The sequence below is a fragment of the Excalfactoria chinensis genome, chromosome 2 (genome assembly GCF_039878825.1).
Source record: "Excalfactoria chinensis isolate bCotChi1 chromosome 2, bCotChi1.hap2, whole genome shotgun sequence".
NCBI lineage: Eukaryota > Metazoa > Chordata > Aves > Galliformes > Phasianidae > Excalfactoria > Excalfactoria chinensis.
Window position 1 is genome coordinate 44,409,011 of NC_092826.1, and position 17,080 is coordinate 44,426,090.

At 41.2% G+C, this 17,080-nt stretch overlaps 1 protein-coding gene across 3 annotated transcripts in view; it reads left to right on the forward strand.

Moving 5' to 3' along the window:
* Window positions 1-17,080, forward strand: part of TMEM241 (transmembrane protein 241) — a 53,259-nt gene that overhangs the window by 34,178 nt on the left and 2,001 nt on the right. For all 3 annotated transcript variants that reach the window (XM_072328958.1, XM_072328959.1, XM_072328960.1), the window contains exon 14: window positions 15,577-15,641. In XM_072328958.1, the coding sequence (XP_072185059.1) occupies window positions 15,577-15,641 (65 nt within the window). The remainder of the gene's footprint in view (window positions 1-15,576; window positions 15,642-17,080) is intronic.

The following is a 17,080-nucleotide window of genomic DNA, read 5'->3' on the forward strand; positions in this document are numbered from 1 at the left end:
TGTGGATAAAGAATACAGATAAAAACTATTTGAATTTGGACTCGGAGAATGAGATCCAGTGGGGAGAGCGACAGGGGGGCAAAGTCTGGGTAAAAACAGCAGCTTTCCATTCCCACTTGAGCATTTTTCTTGTATTGAGTAGTGCCCTAGATCGTCCTGTTAATCTCTCAGTCTGACTGCAGTTTTTAGCAGCAGTTGGAAAGGAGAAGCACTTGAGTCCACAATATGTTTATCCTGCAAATGAGCCAAGAAGAGAGAAAGCTGTAGCCCTCAGACAGCGAGCAGCACAGGCCTCTAGGGAGGTGCAGAGAATTGCAGAATCTGTTTCCCATTTGGATGCTTTGTACCTATATGACTGACAAGCCGGGGCTGAGATTGCTGCCACCACTTCATTTCTTGTTCTTGTACTGATAGACCAATAAACTAGCTGTGAGGTTTAGTTGGGCTTCTTTAAAGATCCAAGGATGCATTCTTTGTGAAGCCCACATATTTGGACTCCTTGCTCTTTAATATTTCATTCACTTTAAAACTAGAGCTGGGTCATAACTTGCTTTTACAATGGTTACTTTGGCGGCGGCAACTTAATCATTGCATGAGGCTTTTAAATTCTTCCCTGTAATGATTTTTGACAGCTTTCATGTCAAAGCATTGCTCTGTGCATAGACAGCTGAAGCGCGGGTTTCATCTGTGTGTATAACCCCGTGTGATATCTTTGGTGACAAACACACTGCACTTGTGCTGTGAAAGCAAACAGTGTGTGCATTAGTCATATCTGTATAGATTGGTGAGGAATGCCAACAAATTGCTAAAGTGATTTGAAAAACAAACAGAAAAGTCTTTTAAGAAGCCCGAGAAATATGGAATGCTTTGTCATAGCCTTGCATGGATTTAATCCCCAGGAGAGCAGGGATTTGAAGCTGCATGAGATTTCTCGTTTTAATTTGAAAGCTGTGCTAGCATCATGGGTTGTGTATTGGAAAGAAAAACTGGAGATGTTCATATATACAGACAGAAGCATCTGGTGAGAGCGCTAATGAGCCCTAACAGTGCTGTCAGGGAGTTTGTTTAGATTAAGGCTGCCAATCTATATCTGATGATGAAACCTGCTAGTGCCTCTAAAAATTAAGCAGCAGAAATAAATCACATCATGAATAGAAGGGAGCAATCGTATCGCTTAATTTTCAGCAAGATACTTGTTCCTTATGAATTTATACTCCTATTTCTTATTTAGTGTTATCCCAGTAAAAGTTGCAGCAGTTAATTCAGCATGTTTCCAGTAGGAACCTATTGAGCCAAGCTTTGTAAGTGGAAGAATAAAAGGAAAGGGCAGTAGAAGGTGAGTTTAGGATTCTCTCTTTCTTCCTCCTTTCTTTGAAGAAAGGAAGTTGAATAACTGAGATCAGAGTGCACTGAATTTTTCACTCATTTTCTTGTACACTGTCTGGAAGAAAATTCGTGCAAGAGTATGCATGTCTTTTCTTTATGCCCATCCAGTGCACAATTGTGTAATATCTAGTATAACCAAATCATGTTGGAAGCTCCTTGATACATAAGTGCATCCCCTGACAGCTGCTTTCATTCTTTGTTTGTGAACTTTAGAAGTATTTGCTCCAGGTCTCCCTGTATTTTATGCTGGCTGCCAGGCACTGCAAAAGTACATTTGCAGGAATGTCTGAAAGAGCATCTTATCCACAGGTCCCACATAACTAACTGTTGCCCACTGCACTTACACCCCAGCAGTTTTGGTCCTTCCCCAGAGCACCTAACAGCTATTCATGGTGTCTCCTGTAGTCTTTAATTTTAGATTTTGTGTCTGTGTATCTGCTCCTTCTGTCCCTGTGGTATCTTGAAGATAAAGGATAGAATATATCCATCTTCATACGATAAAGGATGATAACTCTCCTAAAGATTGGAAAGCACCGACATTTTTTTATTGGAGCAGAAATTCACTTTTTTCCCCACTTATCCTAAGAGAGGCTACAGCTGCAAATCTTCTGGGGCTCCTAGCCCGGTTATGCTCACTGCTCCTCTTTACCCATAGCAATTGGCTTCAGAATTTTATCTACTTAATTTAAAGAGGCAAACCAACTCAGAGCACTAACACAAAATCATCTCTTCTCCATATTTTTGCAGTTTTAATCCTTGTCCTAAGGCACGCGCGCTCCTAATGTCAATTTCTTAGTTCCTGTCTTGCACTGCTGCTTAGCATGTGAGTGCTATGAAATATTCTGGTCCATAATATCAGCTCCTTACTTCTGCTGAGGGGTGTTTACTTACAGAAATAAGTGCCATTGTAAGAGACTTGCTGTTGGCACCAGATGAAGCAAATGGCTCCCTTGTGCATCTCTGTCCTGATGGGGGAGGATTCAGGATAAACAGTCGTGTTTAAAGATTTTATGTGTGTATCGCAACCAGAAGAAGAATGTGTTTGGCTGCCTGGCACTTGCCCGTTTGGTTGTATTGCAGACTGAAGTGTCTCTTCTTTGTGAGCTGCTGTATGCAGGCAAAAGTGACAGTGAGATTCTTGGCTGAAATTATGTTGTTTTCTTGGCATGGACCTTGCAAAACTTTATGCAAGAATGTCATAAACTCCCAGTGCAGTTCCATAAACACAGTATGTGCTGCATGCAAGGCTGTCTCAAGATCTCTACTCCCTCGGCCTTGAAATCTGCAGATGCAAGTCAAAGGATCTCCCTGGGAGAGGGAGATTTGTATGCTGGAACTGACCAGTCTGTGCTGGTGGGTGCCCTCTGTGCATCAGTGGGGTTTGAAGTGCATCTCTAACCGGTGAGAGGGCATTTCCATGACCCTAATGCTTTCATGTATGCCAAGGAGGAGTTAAGTAGAAGTGAACTTCTGTCTCCATGCCACGTGTACTTTTATGCACGTGGATGTTCACACACCTGCACAAACATGACTAAGGATGGTAAAAATTCTTATTAATTTGTGGTCAGCCCTCACTGTATGAAATATGTAACTTTATTCTTGACACACATACCTGATTCTTGTCAGTCACCATGGGGACTGTAAAATACCTTAGAAGAGAAAATGTGTTTCTCAGTGGAACTTGACAAGCTGGTGAGGTAATCAGTGTGCTCTGAACTGCATCTTATAGATTATAAAAAAGGCCAGTTGCAGAAACCAGTAAGTATAGGGTTTTGAGTAGTTTCCATGGAGACAACTTCATAGTTATGTTGTAGCATCCAATACTAATTATGCCATGTAATTGTTGGGAAGACATCGGTCTCCATAACAACACCTCTGTGCTACATGACCACTAAGGTAAGTGGCACAGGCTCCCTGGAGCATGAGTCCAGTTCAAGGAAGCTGTCTTGTAAGAATGGCTGAGACTTATTGGAGATTTTGCATCTCCAAGTAATGACAGGTTTTGAGGTGTTTATTAACAGGCGTCGTATAGGGCTACAGTTGTGTATCCATTGTAAATGGCAGATGCACAACTTCTGGGCATGAAGGGGTCACATAGGTAAGTACATAAGGTTGTGTGTTGCAGCTTGGGGTCAGTATTGCAGTACAGTCTGTGCTCAATATAATAGACTTATAATCTCAGCAGACACGAAATGATAGACTGAGCCCAAAGAGATGCTCTGAATTAGTTTTTCTTCTGTCCATCATTAATATCCAGTGCACTGTGCACATTTGGGATTGCTGTTCTCTTGAACATAAAGATAACTTCAGGGTTGCTAATTTGGAATGTATTTTTCTCCCCTGCCCTTGAGAGACTGTCTCTATAGATTTGACAGTGGAAAATGACAATTTAAAAATAGATTTTGCCTGATGTATGGAATTCTGAACTGCAGAGGGTGCAGGTTTGTCGGTTCCACTGCGTAATTGATTCCCATTCTCCTCTGTTTCTATCTAGTCTCCTAGAGTTAGTTATATATGGAGAGCTGAGCCTGGGGGATGAATCATAAATGTGATAAAGAGATGACAAAAGAATAAGGACTGGTTTGGAAATAGTTTCTATCAGTAATATACCAATGTAAATGCCAAAATTATATGGGAAAACCATTGGCTGTCTAACATACCAATGCAGAAAGTTTCAAAACTTCATCCATGTAGGCTTCCAAAAATGACCAAAAAATAATAGTAATAATAATAATTTTTAAAAAGCCATGTTCTTCCCCTTTCTGGTTCTTGGTTCTTTTCAGGATCTGGATTGCTGGCTGCTTTTTTTTGGCTCTTAGAGACCTTTCTGTGTCTCCAAGCTGCCTCACAAATCTGGAGCCTGACGGTTGACCTTTGGTAGGCACTTGGTGTCACACTCCAGGCTGCTTTCTTCACAAACTTATGATGGCAGTGAGATGATGCTGTCTGGAATGAGCCTTTCCGTCTCTCTTCCCCTCCTTCTTCCAACTCAGAACTAAAAATCTTAAGTGCAAAATCTCAAGTGCATTCATTTCTCAATCGCACTCTGGGCACTTTCTTAAGGACTGAGATTTTGACTTTTGTTGGAAGTTAGCAAACAGCTGTAGGGCTCTGGGGAAGGCAAACTGAATGGCTGATGTCCCCTGCTTTATATCCAGTCCCCGAGATATGTGGTGCTCGGGGAAATTACATAAGCTTCAAACAATCCTGGGATATGACTGCAGGCTGTTTCTGTCCTATCGCTAGCTAGCATGAGAAGGAAGGGGCAGAGTCCAGCTTTTTCTCCATGCTTATTGCTATGGATGGCTGTCCTAAGAGGGAATAAGGCAATGGGTCATCTTACAGAGGCTTCCTCACTCTTACCAAGGGAGTGCTTGGCCAAAGGCTGCGGTCACTTCTGTCACTGCCATGGGACACCCAAGGACTGCTGACACCCTCAGTGCTGAATGTGTAACCCTGTATCGTTGTTCATAAAAGGCCTTTAACTCAAAATGGATTGGCTGTGTTAATGCCTTAGAAAACATTTTTTTCAAGTATTGCCTTTTTAAGTTTTTTGATGGAATATTTTGACCTTTTCTAGCAGTAAATGATTAGAAAGCCCTGGAAACATTGTTAGTTTTGAATGGAAAATTAAAACCTTAAAGAATACCAATTCTTCTTTGCAATCTTAAGCATAATAATAATAATAATAATAGCATGTTGATTTATTTCCATTACATCACTACTAAAGCAGCAGAAACACATCAGAAAGTGGCAAGGCAGAGACTGTAGCTCTGTTACTGTTGAGTTGTACGGAAAAGGGTCAGCAAAGGGTCTCAGTTATCTGGTCTGGGAATTGCTTGTTTATGAATTAGGTTTTCCCAAAGGAGTTGTGAGATGGGAAATACAATAGGAAATGGACTTTATACATGCACAGAAATACCAAAGCTGTACGTGGGGGAGAGATGTTGATGGAAACTTGCTATTTTTTGCTAACAGATTAGAAAAAAAAAAAACAACACAAAAAAACTTGATTACGTATCCCAAAGTTTCCTATGCTATTTTTGGTACCAGTGCTATCCCCACAGAGTTCTGAGTTAGTCATGACAGAAAATTGTTTTAATATTGACAAAGAGTATAAACACTTATTTAAGTGTTTCTATAGATTATAATAATGGGAAAAGGGCATTATATTGCTTTTCACACCTAAATTATTCCCCTTAAACTAGATGTCCTTGCTGCCTCTAGCAGTGCCTTTCGGCGCCATTTTTGCCTTTGCAAAAATGTTCATTTCCTTGGGTGCACGGAAACATGTTGATGTAGCCTGTAACATATCTGCCTTTGGCCCCATTTTTCCCTTGGTTACGTCACTGTTGAAGTCTTCTCTCAGAGGTCACAGTCCCTTGTACTCTGTACTTTGACACTTCCAGAGAGAACAGACAGTGATGGAAAGTATCAGCCTGATTAATTTGGACTTTAGTGAGAATTATGATATGGTGGACTGAATGGTGAAGAATTACTGCAGTCACTAAAAGCCATTTTTTCCTATAAATACAGTTTTCTACCACAATGCCAATGTTTTCTACCTCCAGGAAACTCAGGCTAATTTTTCTTGTCTTACTCTCTACTCCTTGGATTCATTCCCTGGACGTCAGCTGAGTCATCACTGAGCCACTGCTGTGGGGATGTCACGGTTCACCTGTGAGGAGCTTGAAATTGCCTCATCTTTTACCTTTAGTCTGAGATCCTGATGCTGTAAGATCAGGCTGTTAGAGTGATCATTCCTGCCTGATCTGGCTACCAGCTCACCTACTGGAGCCTAGCGTCTGGGAGGAAGACAGACACTGGCAGATGCTAAGCTCAGTACTTTGCAAGCAGTCAATTTCTTTTGTGCCAAATACATATAGCAAACTGTCAGTTTGCCTATTCAATTTGCCTCTAAAGTGTGACAGTGAAAAATAGGATCTTCTTACGTGGGTTATCAGCCTTCTCTGTCTCTTTACAGTAACCTCTATTTCATAATCTCATAAGGGTTAGATGAGGTGAAGAACAACTTGAAGTGCCAAAAGGCTACTGCTGAGCTTAACATAAGATGAAGTGTATTTTATTGCAGTATTTTAAGCAGCAGAGCATTAGAACAGCTGGCCATTCCTCAGAACTGAAAAAATAAATAAAAATAAAAATTCAGACACATAAATACTTTATTATAGTGTACCATATTACTGACTGGTAACATTTAGGGCATTACACAGAATATAGCACAGAGACAACTGGTTGTAAAGAAAAAAGAATGGAATGTTTTTTTACAGGTTCAAATGCACTCAAGTGGCATCAGTGACTGAGTTCCTAGTATTTTCAGCAGAAGCAGACATTATGTGAAAATCTGTGTGGGACAGAAGTGGAAAACCTAACAAACTGCATGCCAAGGGGTGTAAGTTTCCCATAAGCTAAGGTCAATATACAGATCCTTTTTCTCTGATGTGCATGTTGACTGCAGGCTTGCTGCAAATTCTCCTGATGCCTCTGACATCAACCAGATAACTTTATTAAACCATCCCTTGGTTCGCTCCAGGTGGTGTTTGTGATCTTGATAGGTAGAACACTCACCGCTGCTGTTGTTGCTGTTATTTGATTTGTGTGATTTGCTCCATTACACAAATATTTAATAATTCATAAAACAAAAGCAAGATGATGAATCATGTTGCCCTGCCAGCTTCTGAGATCAAAGGTTTCAAGGGAGACATGAGATGGCAAGAGCAGTTGAAGGCCATTGCAATAGCAAGCCAGAATGCAAGGAAAAAGAGACTCCTCGACAAACTGAATGGCAAAAGGAGAGAGCAGTTTAGCATTACAGTGCATGAAGCAGGAGACATTGAGACTTAAGTTTGATATAACCCAGAAATACACGTGCATTTAATCTTTTGGTTAGATATGCATTAACGGTCAGTCTTGTAGCAACAAGAAAGGATAAAGCACTGCTCAGCAAAGACAGTCAAAGTTACTTGGCCTAACGAAGCCTTCATTTATTCCTCTTTTAATGACCTTCTTTGCCTTTATTTGATAAGGCTTCAGCTGCTACACGGATTGTGCCTCTCTGCACAATTTATGTAAACAGATGCTGTTAGTCTGGTGCATATATGCCCACTTGTTTGAATCATGATTGATCCTGATTCCATGTCAGCAAAGCATGCTTCAGAGAGAACTTAATTTCTCCTCTGTACAGAAGATTAAAGCTGAGAGAAATATCAGTACCCGGATTACATTTTCAGTGGTCACATTTAAGAGAAACATTTAAATATAAATAGAGGCGCAGTAAAAATTGAATTCAGTACTATAACCTTTGTATACTTTATAGACTGGTGGTTATTGTCCATATCAGCTATCCCATCACTTCCAGAAGGGGGAAATGTATGTTCTGGCCATTATATCCATATATAATAGAGGGCACATGCTTCTTCATTTTGTTTTCTCTTTTTTTTTATGAAAGGAATCTGATGTCTGTGTGAAGTGAAGTGGCTCCTTGGTGTCCAAAAGGAAGTAGCTACCATAATCTTCAACCAAATACCATCTTTTAGGCAGAGGTTTTTTTATAAAGTCTCGGGATATCTGTCAGAATGAGTTACGAGTACTTGTAATTCTTCAGTCATATCCCATCAGTGGTGTATGTTTATACATTTCCATGCTATATATAGTGCGTGTGTATATATGAATGGTTGTAGATGTGTGTTTATACATTGGTAGGTCTTCCTGAAAATAGGAAGTCTTGTTCATGTCTGATCATTATAAACATGACATGATATCCTGTCTTTCATAACAGGGAGAATTTTCTCATGCAAAATCTATTAATTGCATCCGGTAATCCACGTATCCATCTTTACTTTCTGTATAGTCGGGGTCTTGGTTGTGTTGGTCATCAAATCCTGGAAACAAAAAGTATAAACTAAATACAGTGCTGAGAAAATTACCATAATTGTGCTAGAAAGTAGAGACTGGACACCTAATTCCCAAAGTACTGGAACCACGTGCATGTGTCCAGACATAGAAACACAGAGGATTCTCTCACTTCTACAATCCTGCTAGATGGAAGTTCAAAATCTGCTTTCTCATAGCATTGAGAAGCTAAGATATAGAGATACTCCTCTGTGAGATATTCTTTTCAGTTTTGGTAGACATAAAAAACAAGTGAAACTTAAAAACACCCGATGATTTTGCTAAATGTGAACATTTATACTTGTGCTCTGAAAACATGTTAGAGGGCATTTTGCCGAGTTTGGCATTTATTCAATGACTCTTCACCTCTTTTTAGTATCTTTTATGCATTGAATGTAATGTGTAGGTGGTGAGAAGTTAATTGCTGTGAAAGTCAGATTGATTAATTTAAACTAGAAGTAAGTTTTATCTTTATTTTTAAGTGTTCAGCTGCCAGGGCAAGTCTAGGCACTGACTCCTTTTGAGTCACTGTACGTGGTACCAATTGATTTTGCTGTTATTGTTTTAATAAAACTACAATTATAAAGGACAGAAGAAGGTAGTCAAGCCTCTTTTGTGGAAAATGTCATTTAGGGAAGCTGTTGATTTTTGCAGGCATTTAGGCAAATGTGAAATAAAGCAATCTACAGTTGAACAGCTGTTTGGCTGAATCCATGCTTCGTGGATCGTGAATTGGTCAGCTTTGTTACCATTGCCATGTTGCCACCATTCTGGGGAAGTTCTTATTTCCATGTCAGATCTGAAATTAAACAGTGCAAGTTTGATTTTGGTCTGGTTTTGCTTGCAGAATTCCTTCAGGTGCTGTGCCTGCGAGGATCTGCTATGCACAGTGTCTGAAACTGATAATGACACTTTATTTTGACGTATGACCATGGGAGTAAAGTCATATACTTCTTTTTTTCTCCATGCTTTCTTTGTATTTTTTCCCTTCTCTGTTCAAATGATCAGACATGATTCAAAGGTATCTGACTTCAGTTCTAGTCCCATCCTACCTTTCTTGCAAGGGACGTTGTGTACCACAGTTACCATTTACAGCAGGGATTTTTGTTCTACTGCCTACTCTCCAATCTGAGATAGGTTTCCAGTGCCTGCAACAGCCTCCAGTACTCTGTGAGTTTATTGGTGTCTCTGACTGTCCAATGCTGACTTTCTGCAGTTTGTGGAACTTCACTGTCAGCACTTGATCTACAGAGATCTGCTCTAAGGTCTGGTTTATTTCAAAGGGCTTCTCAATACACAGTGGACCACTCTAGTTAGTGTTTAGCTAGGGCATAGTCAGATCCCTCCATATTCTCGCACGTATTCGGCTGTCCCACTCAATGTCTTCTTTCTTTGTTTGCTTCTGGAGCTGCTCGATCTTTGAATCAAGATATTCTTGCTAAAGTTCAGAGAAGTTACCCCCTGACAATGTCTGCCTTATATTTGAATGTAGCAAGGTAGAGGAAAGCTAGATAGAAGTGGCTGGTAGTCCAGGTGAAATGAGAAATGTACACAAACAAGGAGGAAGAGGAGTGGTGTAAATAACTCAGAAAACCCACTGGAAGATTAACTGTTACTTTCCTGCTTTGAAGTTGTTGTTTATTGCAAGACCTCCCTACCTGACAAGCGTTTTATACCTGTGTGCAAATATACATGTGCTTACTCTCAAGTAGATGTATACACAAAAGGGATGTAACACTGAAATTTGATAAATTATTTCAGCGGCTGACCCTTGAAAAACAGAAGAACAAGTCTTGTTAGTCATTTTTACCCACTGTACTGGATTGTCTTGATGTAGCTGTTTCCAGCTGTGCTAGCAATGATCCATTTCCCTGGTGAATTTTGACAGTTATCTTAGCAGCTGGTTAAAGCATGAAGAAAAGGGACGCAACAAATATTCTGTCTATAAAAAGCTTGACATTGCTTTAATTCCACCAGTAGAGTGAAAACAAAGGTTACGCACATCAGAAGCTTTTTTCCTGATGTTTTGAGAAGATGACCTGGTGATAAATAGGAAGATTTATTTTGAGCAGTGAATGAACTTGATGAGCCGTTTCAAAACACCATCTTTGGATGAAATACGCCTTTTGTAAGGACAGAGGTTTTGGCAGCTTGGGGAAGGGAGGTTACATAGCTCGGCTACGTGTACACAAATTAAGGAAAACTTTATTATAATGTATTCTGTGTTCATTTGCAGCAAGAACTGTGACATTTAACTTTGTAGTTTAACAGTGAATCAAAGGAAATATACTACTTATACGGTATGCGCAGATATAGTTGTAATACTAACAAATCATGGTTGTGTCTGGACTAAATCCCCCATGTCTCAGATAGGAAGATGAAATCAAAATCTACATGTTGAAAACATCCTCGCAGGTGTTGTTGGTTATTTAAATAATGAGTTCCCAAACACTTCAGAAATGTTAGATTTTCAAAATCCAAAGTCAATTTCTGCAGCTTGAAAATCTTTCTCTAAGGTAACTGTGAAGTCAGAGATGGAGAGGATCACTGATAGGTTGGTAAGGAAGGGAACGTTTACCTATCCAGTTCTCACCCATTTTGGTGAGCAGCTGAATTTGGGGATCTTTCCTAACCAAGAAGCTTGAAACCTCTGCTCATCCCACTTGTGGGTTGAAATTCCAGAGCCCCACATTCCTCTGCCTGGCCAGGCTGTGGTGTGCCAGTACCCAAAGCTCAGCCTTTCTAACAGGCAGGACGTGTACATTTCTTCACAGAAGAAAAACAAAGTTTTTTCCTCTAAAGGGATTCCTCACAATCCTTACTCCAGGTTCTTTCACCACAGTTCATGCTTTGCCAACTTCTGTTGAGTTATCTTTGACGGCTGCCATTCCTGCAGTGCACAAACTCTGGAGTTTTTGCATGTCCCTGGTCATTAGGTTCAGCCTCATCAGTTTCTGTTTCACTGTTTGCACTCTTCAGTTCTTTCCTTATCACTGAATCTTGTCAAAGTATGCCACTCCCATTCAGAGATTGGAACAGGGATCTCAACAGCTTTGTTTTGCACTGAGGGGACCATGATATAAGTTGGGGAATGAGTGTGTTTCTCTGCTCTTCCAGCTTTTCTAGCTGAGTCCAACCCCACTTCTAGTACATGTGAGTATCAGAAGTAATTACAAGAAGTAAGTTGTAAAACACTGCTGTTTATAATTTCTGTGTGGTATAATCCAGACAGAGGACAAGGTCACTCTCTGTTTTCTCTTCTGATTCTTGTTCACTCCCTCTACTGGAAGGTCTATGGAAAGAAATCCCTTCTGGTTTTTGTTTGTTAGTTGGTTTCATTATCTAACTACTCAGACCCAGTCTTTACTCCAGTCCTACAGAATTCATAGAATCGTAGAATGGCTTGTTTTGAAAGGGACCTCAGAGATCATCTAGTTCCAGCCTTAGAGTTGTCAGTCACTAAATCTAGCTCTAGACATGGCTGCCCAGGGCCCCATCCTACCTCGCCTTGAGCATGTCCAAGGATGCCGTGCCCATGGCAGTCATTGCTCTAAGCTTCTTTTTTCTCCTTCCTGGTGGGATTTGCAATCTTAGGCGATGCAGGCTATCTGCCTTGCTGTGGAAACTGTTTCAGGTAGAGCAAGCTAGGGTGGGCCAATGGGTGGGGGCCTAGAGCAGTGCAGGAGATTGGAGCACTCTCCTTTGATTCACAGTCCTGGTCCCAGATAAGTATCCCTCACAAAGGTGCAGTTATTTCCTTCAATGCTGATGTGTCTTGTAAAGAGCTGAAACTGCTCTTCATTGCGACAACAAATGTCCTTTGTAAGGTGCACGTTTTTGTTAACGTATAAAATAACCTTAAATAAATCAGTGATTGGAACTATAAAAATAGTTGAGATTGAGGTTAAAAAAAGTGTTAACTGTGCGCTCCCTTCAAAAGCGTGTTGTTTCCATGGTACAACAGAGTGACACGGCAAATGTAGAATGGTTTATTTTAAGAAGTAAAAGAAAAACAACAGTCTTTTTTTGAGGTGGGGGGGGAGGTGGGCAAAGGAGCATTTGAAAAGATTTCTCAGGAACAATTTCAGCTCACATGGAAATGTTTTGTTAGATGATGCCACACTTGGATGTTTTTCCTAATCGCTGAAAGCTGTTTCAGAATGTTGTGAAAACGTTCACAGTGTAAATGTCTTTAAAAAGAGCTTTTGCAGCACTGCACAGTCACAGTTCCTACAAGCACACGAGTAGCCACAGCTCACAGAACTATTCCTGTTTCTAAAATGGCTGGGCTTTGGCCACCCAGTCTGTATCAGTTGGGAGAATCATCACCAGTGTCAAAATCTGGAGGGGGGGGGAGCTTTGTTTAAAACAGACCGGTTTTAGCTAATGAACATTTTCCTTTTCATCTCCTAGTTTCAGTGGTTCGGCACTAAAATAGGTTTGAAAGTCATTACCTTTAGTTTTGCCCTTTGCTCACTCCTTTTCCAAAGGCAGCTGAACGCCTGGGAGGACAGCGGTGACCTTTAAGATGAAGAAAGAGAGATTACTACACTTAGCGTGATTTTTAGTTCAAAGGACATCCAGAACGTCAATGTAGGTGTACTTTTGTAAAACTAAATACGTGTGCACTTAAAGCACTTAAAGAAATGCCGACCTGTAGTAAAAGGAACACTGGCTTCGGTGCAATGTGCCTGGAGTTCAGAGGCTTCTCTTGGAGCAAATCTGGCGGTTAGATTCCCTGAACACTTGTTTCTTTGTTTTTAAACGTGCCCCTCTTTTACACAAACAATCCAAGCTGGACATTTTAGTGATGTTTTTCTTTCTTTTTCTCTTTTTTTTTTTCCTTGTGCACACTTACTTCATGTGCTCTTCCAGCCCACATTTTGTTTCTCTTTGGCACTGAGGCACTCTTACATAACTCTTCAAAAATACAGCAGTGTTCTCCAGCCATGGTCCAAAAGGCTGCAGCCCGCAGGAGCATTTTTGCAGTGTTTTGGGATGATGGCAATAGAATGGTGTATTGTTTTTGATAAGGCCTGTGCTCATGGGGTTCTTAAATGCTTGTTTCTCTGCTCTTGGCCTCTTCTCAAGACTCTAATAAACATGACTCTAAAATGGAGTGGGCGACACAGCTTCGACTCGTGTCACTTCTCAATTGCTGCACTTCAGTTTCTTTCAGGAGAGCAACTTAAAGAAAAGAACGCTCTGTAAATGTCACGGCTGCCATCCTTCATAAATTCGTGTTTACATGCTCGGTAACGAATGCTGCGTATTTTTTCATCATAAATCAGCATTAGCCTAAGATAAGCTCAGTGCCAATATTTCTATGGTCATTCACACTGATGTAAGCACTGCAGCTGCTGTAAGGTGTGCAAGGGAACAACCCACCCCTCTGGTGCGAGGTGTAGCTGTATGTTGGAGTGCTGCTCTGGAACTGACAGATATCCAGCCTAGCATAAGAGGTAAAGTGCATAAAGGTGCATCTTCTGAGTGCTCTGACTGCCACTGCTCAGACTGTGTGCCAGCTCCCTCTGGCTGCAGATGATTATGGAACAGGCCAAGGTGTGACCTGAGCGTGGACAGGTGAGTTTTGAGGAATAATCATTTTGTGACCCATCCTTCTCCCATCTTAGTCTCTTCTGGGCGTGCTTGGTTATTCATATGTTCACTTGTGTATATATTTTACTGTCACGTAGCTGAGGGCTGCCAGCTTTACGTTATTGCCCCCCCTCCAACTAACTCCTTCAGCAAGGATGGAGGATTGGTGTACTAGCATCTCTTCTGCTGCTGCTTGTGATCTATAGATTCAGAAACCTGTTTTCTAAAATGCAGCCATAGCAGTTACGATGGGTATTGACTAATACACTGTCAGCTTGACCTCTGGTGTGCAGAGTTTACTACAGAGAATCGTTTACTTCCCTGCTGGACGTGTATTAGTGTTTTAACAGGTCTCTAATAGCTTCAGGGATGAGGTTCCTGCTGTCTCTCCTGAGAGTCAGCTAGACAAACAACTATTAGGAAATCTTAGCTGATAATTATTTAAATGTTTTGTTTCTTAATTTCATCTTTTGACTTGGGCAACTTTGTATTATTCTAAATAGTTCCTTTCATTCCTCAGCGCTCATGTTTCCCAAGTATTTGTAAATCATTCCCACAGGCATTGCTTATCCTAACTGTTGACTGAAAATCAATCCCTGCCTCTAATGACTCTGTCACTGTTCTCTGAACTCTTTCCATCTTACATTATCCATCTGGCAACAAAATGTCCAAAACCGAGGGCAGCCTGCAGATGTGGTAGCTCCATAACAGGGGCTGGGATCTGTTGTGAGCCATTGTATGTCAGGAACTAGCTGTTTTCTGGGATCAGTGCTGCAAAAATGTAAAGTCATTCACCCCCATCTTCTCTGCCCAGACACCTTGCTGTAAGATTTATAAACCCGTTGAAGCTGCACTGTTTTTATCTACCTCATTCTCTCTTCTCTTTTTCCTGTCCTTTCTACGCTCTTCAGGCGCTCATTCTCATCAGAAATATGAGGCTCTTAAAGCCTGGGACCTGACTGGTTTCCCCAGTCTACATTACCATTGGCAAATAAAAGATACTAGGTTGCCACACTGGTCCAGCTGGGATATGCAGCAGGGGACCTTCTGCCCTGGTTCCCTGCCTCTACTGTATCCCACATTCTGTAGGAGTCAGAATTCAGCTGCAGTGTGTGATAGTCACATTATGTTCTCCATTGACCCCCTAATCTAATGTGAAGCAAGTTTTTCTAGTCATGGAACCGTTTGGTCTGGAAGGGGCCTTTAAATGTCACCTGGTTCCAACCTCCTTGCCATGGACACAGACACTTTGCAGTAGATCAGGTTGCTCAAAGCCCTATCCAACCTGACTGTAAAACGTGATTCCCAATGCTACCCCACATTTCTGCCCCAAGCTAGTAGCACAGCTTTGCGTCCCCCAGTGCTGGGCCTTTTTCTGTTGTTTCTGGACAGAGGAGAAAGGAGGTTCCTCTGTGTAGGCTCTGTTCTCGTTCAGGAAAGGGAGGCTGGGCAGGAATGGAAGATCCCCCTTCAGCAATGACTCCTCACTTAGAATAGTCCCATTGGGTTCCTTCTGCCCACTGACTTCCTATTTTTGCTATGGAATGTCATAGTTAAAAAAGCAAGGGGAAAAAAAAAGTGACAACGTATGCGGAGATTTAATTTCAGCTCAAGTATTTCAGTTTTCATTTGTGATATCACAAGGTCACAGGGTTGTTTTTTATTCTCCTTTCAATTTTGCAGGTTATCACTGCTGGCTTATCACCGTTCTTCTTTGCCATGACTGCCAACGTACTCACAATTTCCTGGTAAGTGCCTACGTGAGCTTTGTTCTTAACAGTAAAAATGAACTGACACACCGTGCTTCACGTGGAAACACTTTTCAAATGGCAAGTTCTATTAGTGCCAGTAATATTTTGAATGTAAGGAGAACCAGGTGTGCAATGATGGATTCAGTATGGCAATATGAGTAGGAGGTTGTTTCTTCTGCTTCTGTGGGAGAATGTGGACATTTTGGACAGTAGGCCTCACCATAATTCACTCAATGTGTTTTACAACTAGATAGACAGATGCAAGTGGCTCATAAATGACCCACTCAAAGTCATACTATAAATCTGTGACAGAACAGGAACTAAAATGTAGGAGTCGTAGTTCAGTAACAACATCTTTTTAGCCAATAGATTCATGTTTCTGAACAGGCCCCGATGCCGTCTGTACTCTGAATGCAAAACTATGAGAAAGTAATAGAAAAATGATAATAATTAACTTCTAACAAAGCTGTATCTGTATTCTGTAAGGCCACACCTTACGAATCGCCTGTCCATCATTGTTTGTGGCTTGGTAGTGCTCTGGCTATCGGCAAACCACTGAAAATAGTTTCTTAGATGATAGCAGCTGCAGAGCACTCATGAGATCGTTAATCACTGAGTTTTTTAGTGCTGTTCCAGTGCTGCAGTGGACCATATCATACCTTAATTTCTGAGTGATGATCAAATGTGGTCAGCTGTGCCTTCCACAATGAACAGCAGACAGAGGATTTGACAGATGGTAAACCAAAGGTTAAAAAAATAAGAAGGGTTGGCATTTAGCCATGTTTTTTTTGCTCTGCTTCGTCTTGAAGCTGTAATGATGGTTTCTGTTGGCTTGGTAGTCTGGTGAGTATGGGCTGCGTGGGCATGTGGATGTCTGAAGTCCTACAGAAAGGGGTTCTTCTTCTCCTCTAATGTAAGACACGAGATGTTAAAAAGCAATTTAAACGCAAGTACATTTTCATAGAGCAGTGCTGTATAATTTAATATCTTTTGTATAGGATCACTTAGAATGCTACTTCAGTGACAGGTTGGGCATTTTTTGAAGTCTCTGTTGAAAAATGTTGTAGAAAATGTAACTATAGAAAGAAAAAGGGAGAGAAGAGACCTAGACAGGCTTGAGCAGTGGGCCCAAGTGAAAGAGTTGGGGCTGTTCAGTCTGGAGAAGAGAAGGCTCCAGGGAGACATGAGAGCAGCTTTTTAGTATCTAATGACTTTAGGAAAGAAGGGGACAGGCTCTTTAGCAGGGTTTGTTGTGAAAGGACAAGGGGAAATGGTTTCAAACTGAAAGAGGGGAGATATAGACTGGTTATATGAAGTTTTTTACAGTAAGGGTGGTGAGGCACTGGAGCAGGTTGTGCAGAGAAGTGGTGGATGTCCCACCCCTGGAGACCTTCAGGGTCAGGCTGGACAGAGCTCTGAGCAGCCTGATGTAGCTG